Source organism: Carassius gibelio, chromosome A4 (genome assembly GCF_023724105.1).
Source record: "Carassius gibelio isolate Cgi1373 ecotype wild population from Czech Republic chromosome A4, carGib1.2-hapl.c, whole genome shotgun sequence".
NCBI classification, from domain to species: Eukaryota; Metazoa; Chordata; class Actinopteri; order Cypriniformes; family Cyprinidae; genus Carassius; species Carassius gibelio.
Genome location: NC_068374.1, coordinates 35,321,760 through 35,344,333, shown reverse-complemented (window position 1 = coordinate 35,344,333; position 22,574 = coordinate 35,321,760). Strand labels below are relative to the sequence as shown.

The window sequence follows — 22,574 nt, the reverse complement described above, 5'->3', positions numbered from 1 at the left end:
GGATCCAATAAATCAATGGTGTCCAATTAATGGTGTTGGTGATTTTCAGTGCTGTTCTGCAGCTTTGGTGGGGTTGAAATTTGCCCCAAATTTAAAGAGACTTGATGAAAATCCTGTTTAGAATTAATCCATTTAATCCATTAATTTACTGTGTTCTTTCATAGCTCTTTAACTGCTGTGATATAACTGTTTTCAATTAGCTTTCAGCAAAAAATGATCATATTTATCCCTTAGTTTTAGAAAATATCGTGTTTTTTTTTTTGAAATTGATAACTATGCATCTTCTGAAAGCTGAATAAATAATAATTTGATTGATGTATGGTTTATTCGGATCAGACAATATCTTGCTGAGATACAACTATTTGAAAATCTGGAAAATCGAAAATTTGACAAAATCATCTTTAAAATTGTCCAAATTAAGTTCTTAGCAATGCACATTACTAATCAAAAATTAAGTTTTGATATATTTACAATGAGTTCATAAAATTTCCAATCGTGTTTTTTATTTTTTGTCAGTTCGGTGTGTCAGCTATAATAAAAACTGCATGTTTTTAACCCATATATTGAATAATTTTATGTATATGTAACTGAATGCATCATAGCTTGAAATATCATTATCATTATTTTCCCAAGAAGCAAAACAACATTTATGAGCACCGAGTAAACTCTTTAGAAACTTGGCATTCAAACCAACCGCAGCCAATCAGCAAGCAAGAAGCATTTCCATACATTTCTTTCTAAACCAGAAAGTATCCAGTGTTATATTGCCCCTGTTGAGAAACACTTCTCTCTTGGATTCATTTAGTAATTCTGATGAAAAACTCCCATTGTGCTGCCAAAAACAGGCATTTTAATGACTTCCACTGAAGTCAGGCAGAGAGGAAAGTCAAAGGTGGAGAAAGTTATTACATTCTGATAAAAGATACTGAAGACAAACACAGAGTTTCTCCAGAACACATTAAGACAGTAAACGGTCTCTCTTTAGATTTGGACTGATGTGTTTATCGTCACATCGAGCACAGACAAAACAAAACGAGCTGTTTTATATTCACAGACCGTCTGGAGAAACTGAAGGTGCCATTAAACTTTCTCAGTTGTGCAGCAGCTGAATAATTGACTGCTTTGTGTTGTGACAGAGACAAAGGTGTGAGACTCGCCGAGGTGATCAGTAATTAACAAAATCACTTAATTAAAGAATCCCCCCCCCCCCATGATCGAATCCCCAGTCGATTAGTCCAGGCTTTGATGACATCAGCAAATGTAACACTTCACAATATAGCATTAGGAAACTTTAACTAACGTTATCGTTTAGGAAACGATTGGTAAAATTGTGAAGTGTTACAAGTTATTTTAATGATTAAAAAGAAACTTGAAAATTAAAGTAAATATAAAAAGTAAATTAAAAACAGCCTTGTCATAAAATAATGATTTTTAAGGGATAACACATCTATCTATCTATATATCTATCTATCTACATTAATAAAAAAAATATACGAATACAATATTTTAAAAAATCTTAAATGCATACTTAATATAAATATATTAAACAGTAATAAATTACATTATATATATATATATATATATATATATATATATTCATTCCTTGAACAAAATATTTTTTTACTTACTAATATTTAATTAATGCATAAATATATAATTATATTTAATATCAATGTATTAAATATAATATATATATATATATATATATATATATATATATATACACATACATACACAAATGTAATAAAAATAAACAAAAATAACAAATGCATACTTATATTAATTGAACAACAAAAACATGGCTACAAATTGTACACATAAATATATATTTAAAATATTTAATATTAATTTATAATAATAATAATAAATAAATATAAATATACACTGATAATTATACATACATATATACAATATATAATACGCTTTGGTTGAACCTTTAGAAATTAGACAAAATCAAACAGATAATTTGAAATCGTTTTATTTGTTTTCAAAGGGACTTTTTCACAACAATAGCACATATGGATGTTTTAAATGCTTATTCGCTGACCGATGTGAATCAAGACTATTGAAAGCTAAAACACCATCATGCACAGAGAGAGAGAGAGAGAGAGAGAGAGAGAGAGAGAGAGAGAGAGAGAACCTGTTTAACACTCTACAAGCGCACAGCATTTATTTCTGCCACAACAACACAAGATCAAAGGGGCACAAAAGCAAACGTGCACGTCAGCAGAACGATTCAAGCATCTGTAATATTTGTTCTTTGAGCATCTAATGCGACGGGAACATCGTTGAGCTGAAGGAGGGATTCTCGGGCAGGAATGCAGGGAAATTCATCAGATCTATGAACTATACAAACAACTCGTTTCTAATTAACAGTACACGTTATCATACCTCATCAGCACACACTCGCTCACTCACTGTAGTCTGAACTCTAAAGTCCGTGTTTAGTGGTGTTAGACAGGCGTTCCCATTGGTCCACATGGGAGGCATGAGTGACAGGTCCATCAGCCAATGGCTGACTCCGATCAACTAGAGGGGAAATTAAGCCCCTCGCCAAAATCAAATACAAAGGACATGGAGAGAAAATAAAAATAAAAATAAAAAAATGAAACCTAAAGGAGCTACAGCAGCCAGCGGGCCGAGACAGAGAGGTGTGTGTGTGTGTGTGTGCGCTGGATCCAGTGGTTGTGGTCAGAACCTCTCCGCTGCCGGCAGCGTCCGACTCACTTCAGTAGAGCTTTAATAGCATCGCTCTCGGCCGCCTCGAACGCACTGAGACCATCCGGACCTTTCCTTCCCTTATCAGCACCCTAGAGGAACACACACACTGATTAAACAAGTTCTGCAGCAGAAACAAACACACACACACACACACACACACTTGCATTCATTTTTATAAACTAACAGGTTCACATGCAGGGTGTGTGTGTGTGTGTGTGTGTGTGTGTGTGTGTGTCCGAGTGTTGAGACGAGATTGAGACACACTTACACAACACTGCGGTGATTCAAGAGCAAACCATTCTTACACACACACACACACACACACAGTTACACAAGGCTCTAGTACACACAACCACACTATTACACAACACTATGTTATACAACATTACATTTTATTATCTTAAAAACAATTTTTACAAAATAATTTTCTGTGATTTTTTTGATAACAAATGTGATTGGCACAAATTAAAATACCCAAGTTTGCCGCAATTCTTTGTAAGGCTGCACAGTTTTGCCAAAAATGTTTGGGATTATTTATATGACTATATGAATATTACTTGTATTACTTCTACTAAATAAATATATAAACATGAATTATAACAGTATAGTAGAAAATTGTGTATCTATTATACTTATTATTATTAATAATAATATTTATTTTACAGCACAACTGATAGTAAAATAAAAAAAAAATGTATTATACATTTTTCAGTGATTTTTCTGATTGCGGTAACCAAGGAAACACTGTATCGTTGCTGTTCATAAGCACAGCGTTGATTTGTTTACAGCGGTAACCAAGGAAACACTATCACTGCTGTTCATAAGCGCAGTGTTGGTTTGTTTACAGCGGTTACCATGGAAACACTGTCACTGCTGTTCATAAGCGCAGCGCTGGTTTGTTTACAGCGGTAACCAAGGAAACACTGTATCACTGCTGTTCATAAGCGCAGCGTTGGTTTGTTTACAGCGGTAACCAAGGAAACACTATCACTGCTGTTCATAAGCGCAGCGTTGGTTTGTTTACAGCGGTTACCATGGAAACACTGTCACTGCTGTTCATAAGCCAGTGTTGGTTTGTTTACAGTGGTAACCAAGGAAACACTGTATCACTGCTGTTCATAAGCCAGTGTTGTTTTGTTTACAGCGGTTACCATGGAAACACTGCGTCACTGCTGTTCATAAGCTCAGTGTTGGTTTGTTTACAGTGGTAACCAAGGAAACACTGTATCACTGCTGTTCATAAGCGCAGCGCTGGTTTGTTTACAGCGGTAACCAAGGAAACACTGTATCACTGCTGTTCATAAGCGCAGCGTTGGTTTGTTTACAGCGGTGTGGCGAGGGGGGCGTGGTTTAGCGGAATCCGCAACGGGAGAGAGACGGAGGGAGCAGAGCGAGGCGTAAGTAGGTCAAATGCAATTAACGAACACGTGTGTTTGATTGCAGTAATTGGCGTGGAGAGACCGGATATAAGCCGAGTCACCGCAGAGAGAAGGAGAGAGAGACACGCTGGGACCTCGTTCTGCACTAGGGAAGCTACAACAGTGCTTTAAAGTTATTGAAGTTATTGACCGTGTTTAAGCAATCGTTTGCTGTCTACGCCCAGAGGGCATCGTGTTTTTCTTATTTTGTATTACTGAATAAACGAGTGTCCCAGCAACAAGCCGACCCCTGCCTTCTTCCTTCCTATTGAGACTGTGTTGAACCTTGTTACAGTGGTGCCGAAACCCGGGAAGGAAGAAGAGCATCGCCGCCATGCAATCTCCGTCAGGTACGCCATTTGCGGACATCATCCAGTCGCTCGCCGGTCTTCATCAGGAACAACATCAACACATGCTGGCGATCAAGGAGGAGCAGGACAAACGCTTCGAGGCGCTCCTCCGGGCCCAGCATGAAGACCGCGAGCTATTCCGGAGCTGGGTAGACCGGGAGGCCCGGGCCACCCCTTCGTTTAAAGACCAGACATCTCCTCTGCCGCTCAACAAGATGGGGCCTCAGGATGACCCGGAGGCCTTCCTGGACCTGTTTGAAAAATCGGCAGAGGCTCGAGGGTGGCCCCCTGCGGACTGGCCCCTGCGGCTCATTCCCCTGCTGTCCGGGGAAGCGCAGGTGGCCGCTCACCAACTGCCAGTCCAAAACCTCCTGGCCTACCAGGACCTCAAGCGTGCCATCCTCCAGCGGGTCGGTCGGACTCCGGAGCAACATCGCCAGAGGTTCAGGACTCTAACCCTGGAAGAGTCTGGCCGGCCCTTCGTGATGGCACAGCAGCTCCGGGATTCCTGCCGCAAGTGGTTGATGGCCGACAGTAGCGACGTCGAGGACGTGATCGATCGTGTGGTACTGGAGCAGTTCGTGGCCAAGCTGCCAAGGAAGACAGCGCAGTGGGTCCAGTGCCACCGCCCGACGTCGCTGAACCAGGCCATCCAGCTGGCGGAAGACCAAATGGTGGCGTGTCCAGGGGTCGGCGACCCCTTACCATCTGCTTCTCTCTCTTCTTCTCTCTCCTCCCCTCCCCTCTCTCTCCCTAAATCTGTCCCTCTCCCCAGGTCCCGTGGGGGGCTTCCGTCGAAGCTAGCCCCGAGGTGGAGGACGAATTACGGGGCTGAGTCACCAGCAGGTCCCAGGGCTCCTCCCAGGGGTGGGACCTCGCCCATGGGATCCGTTCCCCAGGCCCCGGCCTCTCCGCTCTCTCCTCGCCAATCGCTTGACCTACTTCCTGCCGCCAGGGTGGCGGTAAAGTCTGGGCCGGCCTGTTGGCGTTGCGGGGACCCAGGGCATTTTATCGATAGGTGTCCGGTGATGGAAGTGGGGACGTTGATCCGGGTCCCCGACGCGCCAAAGGCTGCCCTCGATCAGGCTGGCTTATACCAAATACCAGTGAGTATCAGGGGGGGTACATATCAGGCTTTGGTGGATTCGGGATGTAACCAATCCTCCATCCATCAAAGCCTGATTCATCCGAAGGCATTGGATAATAGCCGCATGGTTAGGGTTCGGTGTGTACACGGGGAAGTGGTGAATTACCCTATTTTGCCTGTGGATATTAAATTTAGGGGAGAAAAACATAGAGTAGAGGTGGCCGTTAACCCGCACCTCAGGCATCCGATAATTTTGGGTACGAATTGGCCCGCGTTTAATGAATTATTGGGGTATTTATGTTCGGATGGCTCTTGGGGGAAACAAGGGAGGGATGGAGTAGCGGTTGCGCAGGTGGGAGAGGCTGAACCGGAACCACCGGAACCTGTTGCAGGGGAACCGAGTGCTCCCGAGCGGAACATCCTCCCGGAGCGCGATGATTTCCCCCTGGAACAGTCCCGCGATGAGACGCTAAAAAATGCTTTTGACCAGGTTCGCTCGATCGACGGACAGCTTCTCCTCCCTGACCAACCGCTCTCTTATCCTTACTTTTCAATTTTAAAAGATAGGTTGTATCGGGTGACCCAAGACGCCCAGACAAAGCAAGATACAACCCAGTTGTTGATACCTAAAAGCCGCCGGGAAATGCTTTTCCAGGCGGCTCATTGTAATCCAATGGCCGGGCATTTAGGGCAAGCGGCTACACTAAACCGTCTCATGGCCCGCTTCTTCTGGCCGGGCATTCACGAGAATGTGCGCAGATGGTGCGCGGCTTGTCGTGAATGTCAGCTGGTGAATCCACCGGCCACCCCAAAAGCACCATTGTGCCCCCTTCCATTAATGCAGGTCCCCTTCGAACGAATTGGCATGGACCTCATCGGGCCATTAGAGCGGTCAGCACGAGGACACCGCTTTGCATTAGTTCTGGTGGACTATGCAACGCGATATCCTGAGGCAGTGCCTCTCCGCTCTATTTCCGCGAAGAGTGTGGCGAGTGCACTGTTTCAATTAATCTCCCGGGTGGGGATCCCAAAGGAGATCCTCACCGATCAGGGCACGGCGTTTATGTCACGTACTATTCGCGAGCTTTATGAATTATTGGGCATTAGATCGATTCGAACAAGCGTCTATCACCCACAAACAGACGGGCTGGTCGAGCGATTTAATCGCACATTAAAATCCATGATTCGTAAGTTCGTTCAGGAAGACGCCAAAAATTGGGATAGGTGGCTAGAACCCCTCTTGTTCGCTGTACGGGAGGTCCCGCAAGCCTCCACGGGGTTTTCCCCCTTCGAGCTTCTTTATGGGCGCCAGCCCCGCGGGGTCCTTGACGTCCTTAAAGAAACTTGGGAGGACGGACCTTCTGCTAGTAAAAACGAAATTCAATATGTCATGGACCTGAGAACAAAACTCCACACGTTGGGGCGGCTATCCATGGAGAATTTGTTGCAGGCTCAAGACAAACAGAGTCGGTTGTACAACAGGGGGGCTAGGCTACGTCAATTTGCACCGGGGGATAAAGTGCTTGTATTACTCCCTACCTCTAGTTCAAAGTTACTCGCGAAGTGGCAAGGACCCTTTGAGGTCACACGGCGGGTTGGGGATCTTAACTATGAGGTAGCTCGAACGGATAGGGGCGGGGCACATCAAATATACCACCTCAACCTATTAAAAAAATGGTCTGAGGCGGAATCAGTGTTGCTGGCGACGGTAGTGAGTGGGGAGGAGGATCTCGGTCCAGAAGCGAGTTCAAAATCCCAATCTCTCGCTCTGGCCCCTGGAGGAGACCACCTCTCACCATCGCAGCTCACTGATATCAAGTCCATTCAAGCAGCCTTTGCTGATGTGTTCTCGCCCCTGCCTGGTCGAACGAATCTCATTCAGCACCATGTTGAGACCGAGCCGGGCGTGGTAGTTCGCAGCCGGCCGTATAGATTACCTGAACATAAAAAAAAGGTGGTTCAGGGGGAGTTAGAGGCAATGCTAGAGATGGGAGTAATAGAAGAATCCAACAGTGACTGGGCGAGCCCGATCGTCTTAGTACCTAAAACAGACGGCTCCGTGCGGTTCTGTGTGGATTATAGAAAGGTGAATGCTGTGTCAAAATTTGACGCATATCCAATGCCCCGGGTGGACGAATTGCTTGATCGGCTAGGCTCGGCTCGCTTTTACTCGACGCTGGATTTAACTAAAGGTTATTGGCAGATCCCCTTGTCTCCCATGACCAAAGAAAAAACAGCTTTCACCACGCCGTTCGGGTTACACCAATTTGTCACTCTTCCGTTCGGGCTATTCGGGGCTCCAGCCACGTTTCAGCGTCTCATGGACAAAATTCTCCGTCCGCATGCTGCATATGCCGCCGCCTACCTGGATGACATCATCATCTACAGTGGGGATTGGCAGCGACATATGCAGCATTTGCGAGCGGTCCTGAAGACGCTGAGGAGGGCTGGGCTCACGGCTAATCCGAGGAAGTGTGCAATTGGGCGGGTGGAAGTAAGATATCTGGGTTTCCACTTGGGTCATGGACAGGTGCGTCCCCAAATTGATAAGACGGCAGCAGTTGCAACTTGTCCAAGGCCTAAGACCAAAAAGGAGGTTAGACAGTTCCTGGGGCTGGCAGGGTATTATAGAAGGTTTGTACCTAATTTTTCGGATACTGCTAGCCCGCTGACTGATTTAACTAAAAAGGAGGCACCAGATACGGTCCAGTGGACGGAGCAGTGCCAGCAGGCTTTCACCCAGTTAAAAGCTGCCCTGTGTGGCGGACCGCTCCTGAATGCACCTAACTTTTCTCTCCCCTTTATCTTGCAGACAGACGCGTCGAACAGAGGGTTGGGCGCAGTCCTGTCCCAGGAGGTGGAGGGGGAAGAACGGCCGGTGCTGTACATCAGTCGGAAGCTCTCTAAGAGAGAGACGATGTACAGCACCATAGAAAAAGAATGTCTAGCGATCAGGTGGGCTGTTCTTACCCTCCGTTATTACCTCCTGGGGCGGGAGTTCACCCTCTGTTCGGACCACGCTCCTCTGCAGTGGCTCCACCGCATGAAAGATACCAACGCGCGGATCACCCGGTGGTATCTGGCTTTACAACCATTTAAATTTCAGGTGATCCACAGGCCGGGTGTACAGATGGCTGTGGCTGACTTCCTCTCCAGGAGGGGGGGGGGGGAGGCTGCAGGCCGGACGGCTCCCCGGCCTGAGTCGGGCGGTGGGGGTATGTGGCGAGGGGGGCGTGGTTTAGCGGAATCCGCAACGGGAGAGAGACGGAGGGAGCAGAGCGAGGCGTAAGTAGGTCAAATGCAATTAACGAACACGTGTGTTTGATTGCAGTAATTGGCGTGGAGAGACCGGATATAAGCCGAGTCACCGCAGAGAGAAGGAGAGAGAGACACGCTGGGACCTCGTTCTGCACTAGGGAAGCTACAACAGTGCTTTAAAGTTATTGAAGTTATTGACCGTGTTTAAGCAATCGTTTGCTGTCTACGCCCAGAGGGCATCGTGTTTTTCTTATTTTGTATTACTGAATAAACGAGTGTCCCAGCAACAAGCCGACCCCTGCCTTCTTCCTTCCTATTGAGACTGTGTTGAACCTTGTTACAAGCGGTAACCAAGGAAACACTGTATCACTGCTGTTCATAAGCGCAGCGTTGGTTTGTTTACAGCGGTAACCAAGGAAACACTATCACTGCTGTTCATAAGGGCAGCGTTGGTTTGTTTACAGCGGTAACCAAGGAAACACTGTATCACTGCTGTTCATAAGGGCAGCGTTGGTTTGTTTACAGCGGTAACCAAGGAAACACTATCACTGCTGTTCATAAGCCAGTGTTGGTTTGTTTAAAGTGGTAACCAAGGAAACACTATCACTGCTGTTCATAAGCCAGTGTTGGTTTGTTTACAGCGGTAACCAAGGAAACACTATCACTGCTGTTCATAAGCGCAGTGTTGGTTTGTTTACAGTGGTAACCAAGGAAACACTATCACTGCTGTTCATCAGCGCTGTTCTTCTCCCTTCAACAAATAAAGTAGCTTAGAGAAATGCTTCAGAAGACAGGTTCTGTCTGAATCAACCCTCTACATTGTGAGTAAATCACTCATATATGCAACTAAATCTTCACTCTGGGCGACTAAATGATGTCTAATAGTAGCCAATGGCTAATAAATTGTCAGATTTTATTCGCCAGTGTGTGAGCTGGAGGCAAAGTACAAGTTCAGCACAGATAAATTTCACTCGCCAAACACTGAGTGGTCTGTGATATTATCTCAATTATCACACGTGTTTGTGTATTTGGCGTACCCTAAACTCTAGTGCGAAGTCACTGTCGCTTTCTCTCACAGAGTGAATAAAAGCGAGTCTTACATAACATGCAGATTTGATGCGCTACATATAAACAAAATCATCGTCCTTGTTTTGATTTCAGTCATATTCATGAATCCAGCTTGTTAATCATTAGCGTGTTTGTTTTGTTCTTATTAGTAGAATTCTTATTATAATACTATTATTAATATCATTTTATCAGTATTATTGTTAGCTTTTCCAAATTTTTTCACCAATTTGTTGTTTTTCCCCTTAAATAGCCAAAAAAAGCACCACCACCAGTCCTAAGTTTAGTTTAAATGACTAATTTGCATTCATACATAGTTACCAAGCTTTAATTCTAATTACCAAACTTCTATTGTTAAATAATACTTGATTATCATATTATAATGCTTGACGGACTGATGTTAATAGCATACTTCCAGATACTATGAAAAAATGTGCTCTCTCTCTCTCTATATATAGTAAAGTATGGCAAGTATTATAAAGTATTACTAGCCAATGGTGATTCGATTGCAAAGGTGTCCGTAGAGGGTTGTGAACGGCCCCTAATTCTGCGGTTTCATCCTGAGTAACCAGACTTTACACCGTTAGTGTCAAAATTCCTGCTAGATTTCACACGACACAACATTATTCAAGACATAAAGAGCAATTCACAGCAGATTAGCCTTCCACCCGACCGAAAAGAGCTGATTACGCCGTTATTGAGTAACAGTGAATCTCATGCATAATCTACAGGAGCCGGACCTGCGGGGTCCCTCGAACACGAGGGCAATCCTTTACAGAAATATTACCCTGCGGGCGGATCGATGCGGCGTATTGATCGTCAACTGTGGATGTGGACTGAATTATTCCTCTTTACACACAGGTCAGAGTCTGCAGTCACAGCTTTACTCTGCCATCAAACATCTGAGGAGCCATCGATTTCTTCATTCACTCGCTGTGAAAACACCAGCGGGCACCGAACACACACCACTTCATTCTGTAGTTTCACATCTCTCGCCGCATAATAAACGTCTGTTCAGCTCGCTGTTTGTTCTCTGCGCTGTGGTCAGTGCTGATGCATGCTGGGTAGAAGATCAGGAGTCCAGATAGTGACCCTGTCCTGTACACATGATAACACAATGCAGCAATCATATCAGCACTAATCAAAGTTTCCTCAAAGTAGACGGTGATGATCACAATTCAAACTTTCCTCCTTAGAAAACATCTACTGAACTGCAAACGTGGCTCATTAGCATATCATTTGCATATGCATTTTAATATTCACGTTGATAATACAAACGTTGCATTAGGACTTGCGTTTACTGAGCTAATAATCTCTTTTAGAGTCGAGCAAAATGTCACCGGGCCCACTCATCGTTTTAATCATACACTAGATTTAATTATATCGCATGGAATCGATCTTACTGCTATAGATATTGTACCTCAAAGTGATGATATTACAGACCATTTCCTTGTATCGTGCATGCTGCGTATAACTGATATTAACTATTTGTCGCAGCGTTACCGTCTGGGCAGAACTATTGTTCCAGCCACCAAAGAAAGATTCGCAAATAACCTGCCTGATCTATCTCAACTGCTATCTGTACCCAAAAATACACATGAATTAGACGAAATTACTGACAACATGGGCACTATTTTCTCTAATACATTAGAAGCTGTTGCCCCGATCAAATTGAAAAAAGTTAGAGAAAAACGTACTGTGCCATGGTATAACAGTAATACTCACTCTCTCAAGAAAGAAACTCGTAGTCTTGAACGCAAATGGAGAAAAACGTGGAAGTTTTTAAAATTAAACTGCTAGGGCAGAGCATATCCACAAACTCATTGAAAATAACCAAACAATCCACGGTTTTTATTTAGCACAGTGGCTAAATTAACAAATTACCAGACGCCACCTGATTCAAATATTCCACCAACGTTAAATAGTAATGACTTTATGAATTCTTTCACTGATAAAATAGATAACATTAGAAATACAATAGCGAATGTAGATTCTACAGCGTCTAACACTTCAGTTTCATCCATCGCACCCAAAGATAAACTGCAGTGCTTTACAACCATAGGACACTGTATCTAAACCAACAACATGTTTATTAGATCCTGTACCCACTAAATTACTGAAAGAGCTGTTACCTGTAGCGAAGAACCGCTTCTCAATATCATTAACTCGTCGTTATCTTTAGGTCACGTCCCAAAACCATTCAAGCTGGCGGTTATCAAGCCTCTTATTAAGAAACCAAAACTAGATCTTAGTGTACTGGCAAATTATAGGCCTATTTCAAATCTTCCATTTATGTCTAAAATTTTGAAAAAGTTGTGTCTGCTCAATTGAGCACCTTCCTGCATAAAAATGATCCGTATGAAGAATTGCAGTCAGGTTTCAGGCCCCACCATAGCACAGAAACTGCACTTGTTAAAATTAAGGCTGCATCTAATTTCTAGTCTTACTTGATCTTAGTGCTGCGTTCAACACCATAGATCATGACATACTCATAGATCGATTACAAAACTATACAGGTATTCAAGGGCAGGCTCTAAGCTGGTTTAGATCCTACCTGTCCGATCGCTACCATTTTGTTTACTTAAATGGGGAGTCATCTCATTTATCATCAGTAAAATATGGAGTGCCACAAGGATCCGTCCTAGGTCCCCTTCTATTTTCAATATACATGTTGCCCCTTGGTAATATTATTAGAAAATACGGAATTAGCTTCCACTGTTATGCTGATGATACTCAGCTATATATCTCAACGAGACCAGATGAAACTTCCCAATTATCTAAGCTAACAGAGTGTGTTAAAAATGTGAAAGATTAGATGACATAATTTTCTCCAATTAAATTAGGATTAAGACAGAGATATTAAATATTGGACAAAAAAAAAAAAAAAAAAAACAGTACACAGAATCTTGTAGATTACAATCTGCAACTAGACGGATGTACTGTTACTTCCTCTTCAGTCAGAAATCTGGGTGTTATATTAGACAGCAATTTGTCTTTTGAGAATCATATTTCCCATTTTACAAAAACTGCATTCTTCCATCTTAGAAACATTGCCAAGCTACGAAACATGTTATCTGTTTCTGATGCAGAAAAGCTAGTTCATGCATTCATGACCTCTAGACTGGACTATTGTAATGCACTTCTAGGTGGTTGTCCTGCTTCATCAATAAACAAGCTACAGGTCGTCCAAAATGCAGCAGCTAGAGTCCTTACCAGGTCAAGAAAATATGATCATATTACCCCAATTTTACAGTCTCTGCACTGGCTACCTATTAAGTTCCGTATCAGTTACAAATTATCATTACTTACCTATAAGGCCCTAAATGGTTTAGCTCCAGCGTACCTAACTAGCCTTCTACCACGCTACAACCCATCACGCTCCCTAAGGTCACAAAACGCTGGACTTTTGGTCGTTCCTAGGATAGCAAAGTCCACTAAAGGAGGTAGAGCTTTCTCACATTTGGCTCCCAAACTCTGGAATAGCCTTCCTGATAATGTTCGGGGTTCAGACACACTCTCTCTGTTTAAATCTAGATTAAAAACACATCTCTTTCACCAAGCATTAGAATAATGTCTCTTAAATTGTGAGTGTAGTTGTATCTGATCAAATACACATTCTTATTCTTTATCTTGGGTTAAACGAATTAATTTTACTTTGTTGGAACAGCAGCTATGATAATGAAGTGTTTTTTTTTCTATGTTTTACCACGGGATTTTACAAACTGACAGTCACCACTTATAAGCTACTAGTAAATATTATAGGAAATTTAATTTTTCTGTAAAGTTGCTTTGTAATGATTTGTATCGTAAAAAGCGCTATACAAATAAACTTGTATTGAATTGAATATCAGCACCTATTGGATATTCAGCAGCTTGGTGGGTTGTGGCTAATTTCGTATGCGAAGAGGTTAGCCAATCACAGAGCTCATTAACAGGTCGAGTTCTTAAAGATACAGCGGTTTAATTTTTGGAATGATCATAAAATAAAGCTATTAAATTATGATTAGAATAAAATGTCCGATTTAAAATAGAAATTAAATATTTAAGAAACATTCTAAACAAATTCCAAAACTGAATTTAGATAAACTTTTTAGGATTATTAACAGGATAAAGCACATTTATATTTTTCAAAGAGGTCTATATATTCTTAGTTTCACTTTATTTTCATTTTAGAGTACATTAGCATATTTTCACCTATTTGGATATTCAGCAGCTTGGTGGGTTGTGGCTCATTTCATATGCGAAGAGGTTAGCCAATCACAGAGCTCATTAACAGGTCGCGTTCTTAAAGATACAGCAGTAGAAACAGGCGGTTTAATTTTAGGGAAATCATAAAAAACAACAATTATAAAATGCTTCAGGTGTACATCAGGGGGAAATAAAAGGAATAGAGGTAGAAGTAGAATATAAGCTCTTAAAGAATATAATGAATGAGATGATTATGCTGGAGATGATTTTGGAAGTTGTACTTCCTGTTTAGAGCGTCTGACAACTTAAAAAAGGGGAAGTGCTTTTCTATCACTCTTTCTGTCTGTTTCAGTCGTGTGTCTCTTCCTCTCATCTGCTTTATTTCTGAGCATCAGTGTGGGAAAGTTTTAATTTTTAATTAAATGTACAAGTAATTGTGAAAAAATTATATAAATAAATTAAAGTCAATGTAATAACAATATTACTAACATAATAATAATTAAAAAAAAAAAAAAACACACAAAAAAATAAAAATCAAAAGGTCATGATATTCATATACCCTAAAGGATAACATAATATAATGTTTTATGCCTTCATTTAATTATCAGAAAAAATTTAAATAAACAAAAACAGAATATAAATAAATTATAGGTCCCTATTATTGCAAAAAAAAAAAAAAAACGCTGTGAAAAAAAAAATATACGTTTTAATTAAAATGTTATTAATCAATATTTAATCAAACCATTACATATTTATGATTGCAATTAATTAGACGTACTTTCTGGTTACTAAAACCATTAAAATGTCCAGAAAGCTTAAAATGGGAGGACAAAATTTAATTGGGGGAAAAAAAAAAGAGAAGAAGATTTCATAGGGCCCTATTACTTTAACAAGGGATTAACCCCTTCAGTAAGTTCATGCTTGGGTTCAGAAAGCCCTGCAGTCGTCTACAGATCTCATGGGGATTTCAGCTCATACAGGAGCATCTCATTATATAACCCCGTCTGACCCTGTGGACCCTGTCCCGTTTACAGCCGCGTTCAGAAGCTTTCGGCTTTAAACCCACAAACAAAAGCTCTTTCTGTGAGCAGCACTGGACGCTGTGACTGTACACACAACACAAGAGCAGAAGTGAAGCCAGAGACTGTGTGGAAATACACATTCAGTGTTTATTAGGAACAGCAGGAACATTCAACAACCTGCAGTCACTGCATGCTTTAGACCGGTTTATAGAGAAACAAATCTAGGGCACAATGTGCTATATTAACTTGAAGGAGTTTTTTTTTTACAGAAACGATTAATTATTTTTTATTTAATAATGTTATATTATTTAAATAATTTTTATTTTATATAATTTAAGAGTCTTTTTTATTATTAAATCAATTATAAACAAGTATAAAATATAATTGAACATTTTTTATATTATTTTATTTAATCTTATTAAACAAAATAATTACCAGTATATTTCCCTCTTCCCCCTTTCTTTTTACAGTGTAGAATTTATTAATGTTATATTGTTTTAATAATTTTAATTATATTATTGTAAAAGTATATTTTTATTTAATAATGTTATAGTATATAACTAATTTTTATTTTATATAATTTAAGAGTCTTTTTATTATTAAATCATAATTCTAAACAAGTCAAATATAATTAAATATTAATATTATTATTTTATTTAATCTTCTAAAATAATAACCAGTATATCCCCCCCCCCCTTCTTTTTACTGTGTAGATTTTATTAAACAAAGTTGTATTATTTAAATAATTGTGATTATATAATTTAAGAGTCTTGGCTATTTCTTTTTTCAATTATTAAAATATATAATTAAAAATATAGTACTGGTAAGTCAAATATAATTAAATACTTTTAATATAATTTTATTTAATCATATTAAACATAAAATAAATTACCAATATATTTTTCTCCCCCCCCCCCTTTCTTTTTTTATAGTGTAGAATTTATTCAATAATATTATATTATTTAAATAATTTTAAATATATAAAGAGTTTTATCTATTTTTTTAGTATTAAATTATCATTCTAAACAAGTCAAATATAATTAAATATTTTTGTAATATTATTTTATTTAATCTTATAAATATAATTACCAGTATATTTCACAGTATTTTACAGTATAGAATTTATTAAACCATTTTATATTTAAAAACAATTTAAGAGTCTTGACTACTTTTTTTTTTTAATTATTAAAACAATTCTAAAAAAGTTACATATAATTAAATATTTTTTTTAAACAAAATAATTACTTTAAATAATTTTATTATATAAGTATTGTCTAATTTATTATATTAAATCATAATTCTAAACAAGTTAAATATAATTACATATTTTAAATATTATTATTTTATTTAATCTTATTAAACACAAGATAATTACCAGTATACCCCCCACCCCTTCTTTTTACAGTGTAGAATTGATTAAATAAAGTTATATTATTTAAATAATTGTAATTATATAATTTAAGAGTCTTGTATATATATATATGTATATTTTTAATTATTATTATTACATTCTAATTTCACACAAGTAAAATATAATTAAATGTTTTTATATTATTATTTTATTTAATCTCATAATTCTTTTAAATAATTAATTTAAATAATTTTAATTATGATTATTACGATTTAGTTAGGAGTCTTTTGCAGTATTTCAACCGGATTAAACAAATATATTGATATTAAATTACATTTTAGATAATTCTAAATAAGCAAAATAAAGTTAAACATTCTTAAACATATTAATCGTTTAATATAAATATTTTAAATATAAAAAAAATATAAAAAAACATAAAAATGCATGATTTATTTGACTTGTATAACACAGGATTATTATAATCATTTTAATTAGAAGTCTTTTATTTTGAACATGATGTGAATCACTAGATTATCCCACAATATGCACAGATTACTCTCTCTCTCTCTCTCTCTCTCTCTCACACACACACACACACACACACACGCCAGTACCTTTTCTAGAAGAATCTTGACGCAGCTCACGTGACCCTCGTATGTGGCAGACAGCAGCGGAGTGATGCCGTGTTTATCTGGAGCCTGTGGAGAACAACACATTACATCACACACACACACACACACACACACGCTGAGCACAAGAGTGTGTTATCTCTCACAAGTCTCTTATCTCAAGAGAGCATTTCCCCGATCGCAGGGAAACCGGGACAGAGATGAAGCGATAGAGTGCACAGAGAATGAAGGAAAAGAGAGCGCTTTATCTCAAATCAGAGTTATTATCATTATCACGCAACTTAAAACTAAAATCAGAAAACATTTTTTACACTTGAAATCAATTTTATATGTATATTTTTTAGTTTTTCTTAATTTAAATAAAACAATTTTATTTACATTTAAATTTAATTTTCTAATTTTATATAAGTTTAACTTTATGTACTAAGATAATTGAAAGTGAAATAAATATTAATGTTGAAGAACAAATATCAATATTTTTAATTACTACATTATACTCCTAAACAAGTCAAATATAATTAAATATTTGTATTTAATGCACATATTTAATAAACAGAATTTTTTTTCTAAATATTACTATAATTTATACAAATATAATTTTATAAATTAAAACATAATGTATTATTATTATTATAATCCTAAAATAAAATATATATATATATATATATATATATATATATATATATATATATATATATATATATATATATATATATATATATATATATATAAATATTATTTTAATAATTATAATTTTGCAAACTTTTGCAAACACAAAAGATTGGTTTATTTAACCTACAAATAATTAAAAATAAATAAATAAATAAACTTTAAAATGAAACTGAAAAACTAATAAAAGTGTCTCAATGATGTGCAATGGTTGTGATTAATAAATTATATAATTTAGGAGTCTTCTGCTTCAAGCTCACATATTTGTAGGCAGTTTTTAATCTTACTGAATTATTCCAAAACTGGCACAAATAGATTGATATTTAATCTATGAGCCATTTATAGACCATTTTAAAAATAACAAAAAATGCTAAAAATGATATGATATTAATCTGTATATATATATATATATATATATATATATATATATATATATATATAAAAATCAGTCTCAAGTCTCCGGGGGATATTTCTAAAAATAACTAAAAAAACATTGCATGGGTCAAAATTATGTTCCAAAAATCTCCTACTGTAAATATATCAAAACTTAATTTTTGACTAGTGATATGCATTGCTAAGGGCTTGATTTGAACAACTTTAAAGATGATTTTCATCAATATCTAGATTTTTTTGCACGCTCAGATTCCTGCACCTCGGCCAAATATTGTGCTATCATAACAAACAAATACACAACAGAAAATGTATTTATTCAGCTTTAAGATGATGCATACATCTCAATATCTAAAAACTGAAACTTAAGACAGTCTGTTTCTGTTTGTCAAGGCTGCATTCATAAAAAACATCAGTAAGATTGTGAAATAATCCAACTCTTTAATTTGACGGGAGGAGAGCAGCTGGTTTGATGCGATCAGGTTTGTGTGAGATAGTATTGCTCCAGTGACTCCACACATTAAACATTTACACACTGTCTGGAGCCGAAAGTCATCTGAACACACACACACACACACATACACACACACACGCAGCCTTACGTTCACATCGGCTCCTTTAGACAGCAGGAACTCCACCATCTCGGCCTGACCGCAGTCCACAGCGTAATGAAGCGGCTTGCGTCCTCCTTCCAGAGTCCGGTTCACATCCTCCGCCTGCACAGAGTCACAGACATTAGAGAGGTGTCCCTGGAGCACACAACACTCACACCGCTCCGTTTGGATGCATGCATCGTCTGAAAGCTGAATGCATCAGATTCTGATCCATGCAGGGTTTGTTAGGATCTCACCATATTTAGCTGAGATGCAACCATTTAAAAAACACTGAGCAAATCATTGTTTAAATCAAGTTCCTTGCAATGCATATTACGTTTCATTATATTTGTCTTCATAACCTTAACATCCTAATGATTTTTGACATCAAAGAAAAATCTATAATTTTGACCCATATTATGTTTTTTGGATTTTTGCTGCAAATATACCCCGGAGACTGAATATTACATTTATTATTTTTAAAGATTATACTTTATAAAAATCATTAGTAGTTTTAGTTAACAAATTATATTATGTAACCTGGTTAGCATTCATTATTAGGTAGTACTGATTTATAATATTTATTATTCAATAGAATTATATAATTTTTCAATATGATTTAGGATACATTAGTTATTATAAATAACATTTATAATTTAGTAATTATATTATTCTACATAATGTATTTTTTATATATATATTTTAATCATCATAAATAATATTGAATATAATTATAAAATATTTTAATTTCATTAATGGGGTTAGGGTTAATTATTAAAATATAATTTAATAATATATATTATTCAATATAATTATACAATTATATTGGCTATTGAATAATTCAATATTCAATACATTTAAAAAAAATGTTTATTGTTTAAGATACTTCACTCATTATAAACAATATTGAATATTAAATAATATATAAAGAGTTTATTATTATAAAAATACTGAATATTACGCAATATGATTTTAGGGTAATAATACGACTAATAATAAAATAACACTGAATATTAAATAGCATTTATAATTCAACAATTATATTATTATGTTGAATTCTGAATTATTCTATATAATTATATTTTTAAAAAATTATGATTTTGGATACTTTAATCATCATAAATAATACTAAATATGATAATAACTATGACGACAATATTTACTTTAATGATTAATTTAATAGAATTTAATAATGTATATTATTCAATACAATTATATACTTATATTGACAATTGAATAATTTAATATTCAACAATTATATATGTATTTTTTTATGATTTAAGATACTTCAGTCATTATAAACAATAATGAATATTAAATATTATATAAAATAATTTAAATTATAATAATTCTGAATATTATGATTTTAGAGTATGTCTAATAATAATTAATTATTAATCCAAATTTAATATAATTTTGATAATATAAAATGTAAGAGGGTTTTGTTTTAATCTCAAATGTATTTCATGGACTGAATCTGACATTAATAGATGATTATTAAATCTATATAATACGACATCACCTGAACATCTGAAGCCATCCGTCAGATCTTACTCAATTGTTCAGATTGTGCATATTTCTCATGCATATATATATTTTTTTAACACTATTTGTGTCATTCGTATTATCATTGTGTAATACTAACTCCACTGTGTTGTATCTAGCTGTGAGTATTTAACACGAACCTCAAGGGTTTAGTCTCTTCACACTCACACAGAAAACCATCGTGTGAACCTGCAGCGAGTGTGATCTGAGGTAAACCGCCGAGCTAAACACACACACACACACACACACACACACACACACTGAATGGGAGGCTCCAGATCTGCAGCTCACTGGCATACGAAGGGTTAAAGTGATGCTGTAAAGTGATAAAAGATGAGAGATTCTGAGGCTAAAAGAAACAAAACCACACCATTCTCTATTCAGAAGGTGGAGCTCAAAACACCTGCGGTTTCCTGCCCACATCCTCAAACCACACACACACACACACACAATCCCATTATATCAGAAGAGGAGGAGGAACTCCAGAACACAAGCCATTATTCAGCACACACACACACACACACACACACACATTCTGAGCTGTAGGTCATGTGTGTGTATCCTGTGTCACAATATCACCTTGTGTAACTACACACACACACACACAGACTGGCTTGCGTACCCCAGAGGAGTGTGTGTGTGTGTGTTTGTGTGTGTGTGACATTAGCCGGACATCTTTAAACCGTAAACAACCACCGCACAGAACAAACCTATTATGTTAATACCACAGTACTGCATGATTACTATATTTATATACCATGGTTAATCTTACAAAAAAAAAAAAATCCACCTGTCGATTTTTAACAAGAGCAAAAATGGATGTGTAACGTCTAGAACATGTGCATTAATTTAAAATCACCATGTGATCAAATAATAATAAATAAAAAAAACGCATTCGTCTTCATTATTTAAAATAATAGAGGCATTAAAAAGTAAAATCACGCCGCACCTCTGAAACGACTTTCTGTTTCTGATGACATCATCAGTTCCTTGTTTCCTATTGGGTAACGCCGAACAAGGCTTTAAAAGAGAAGAACTACAGAAATATATAAAACAGTCAGCTGGTTAGTAGCTGGAGTCACCGTATAAGTAGATTACGGGTTACAAAACATTTTAATAACCAGCCCGACTTTAATAACCGCTGTTGTTTTAACCGGGTCAAACCCTGGAGATCTTCTAGAAACATCCACCTGCTGCTTTTACCCTTAAGAAAAAAAAAGTACAACGGATTATGTTTTTTGGGCATAAATCATAACGGGCTCGAATCATCATTGCAAAGAAACACACATTTGTCTTAAATTTTAAATAAAATTCCTTTCATGCTGACGTCACCGCTCCCTCTTTTCTGATTGGATAACGTTTCAGGAGGAAAACCGAATGAGAAGAAGAACAACAACAACAAAATATACAAAACGAAAGAAGAGGTAGATCACAGAAAGGGTCTAGAAACCTTCACGAGCTGTCGGACCTGTTTGGACACGTTTGTGGACGTATGTGATGACATAGTGTGTGTGTGTGTGTGTGTGTGTGTGTGTTTCTCACCTTCACCAGCAGAGTCTTCACCTCATCCAGCTCTCCATTTTTCAGAGCCCACATCAACTCCTTATCCCCCATGTCACCTGAACACACACACACACACACACACACACACACACACACACACACACACACACACACAGAGAGAGAGAGAGAAAGAGATGGAGAGAGTCTGTATTATAGGCCTCCGCTCGTCAATTGTCCCGCGTCTGCGCTGCGGCTGTCATTATAATCCTTCGACTGTTTAACGGGTGTGTGAAGCAGCTTCGCGGATCACTCACCGGATTCCGGATGTTTTTCGGGTTTTTGACAGAAAGTTTGTGATCCGACACTGACGGGATCCGCCTGAACTGCAGCTATCAGCGGCACGAACTTCCGCTATCACACCAGCGCCTACAGACACTTCAGAATAAGAGTCCCCGTCCACACCCACCGCCTCAGATCTGGCGCGATTAAACGGTGCATGTGAAATAAAATTACAACAGTGGAAATTAAATAAGCAAGCAAAAATCACATTTGAGAAAGTAATAGTGTGAAATAAAATACATACTAATAATAGTAGGAATAAATCAATAATTGCTAACAGGATTCAATCAAATGGCATAAACTTGCCCAGCGTCATTTCAAAATAAGAGTCGACTTACTTGCTGTGTAGCTATAATAAATATGTTACGATAAATAAATAAAATGCAGACCACAAATTTAATCCAGCTGTTGATAATAACAGCAATATATATTAAGTTTAGAGATGG

General features: G+C 37.6%; 2 protein-coding genes across 2 annotated transcripts; one reads left to right on the top strand and one right to left on the bottom strand.

Moving 5' to 3' along the window:
* Positions 1-1,962: 1,962 nt before the first annotated feature.
* On the bottom strand, positions 1,963-22,263 carry LOC127979453 (myotrophin). The gene is made up of 5 exons (XM_052584932.1): positions 22,104-22,263; positions 21,829-21,905; positions 18,751-18,864; positions 17,075-17,158; positions 1,963-2,810 (listed from the first exon to the last, which is right to left on the bottom strand). Exons 2-5 carry the CDS (start codon positions 21,898-21,900, stop codon positions 2,724-2,726), a joined length of 357 nt encoding a protein of 118 aa, XP_052440892.1. The 5' UTR covers positions 21,901-21,905; positions 22,104-22,263; the 3' UTR covers positions 1,963-2,723.
* On the top strand, positions 4,057-9,124 carry LOC127979444 (putative SCAN domain-containing protein SCAND2P). The gene is made up of 2 exons (XM_052584920.1): positions 4,057-5,595; positions 8,908-9,124. Exons 1-2 carry the CDS (start codon positions 4,474-4,476, stop codon positions 8,908-8,910), a joined length of 1,125 nt encoding a protein of 374 aa, XP_052440880.1. The 5' UTR covers positions 4,057-4,473; the 3' UTR covers positions 8,911-9,124.
* Positions 22,264-22,574: the final 311 nt, after the last annotated feature.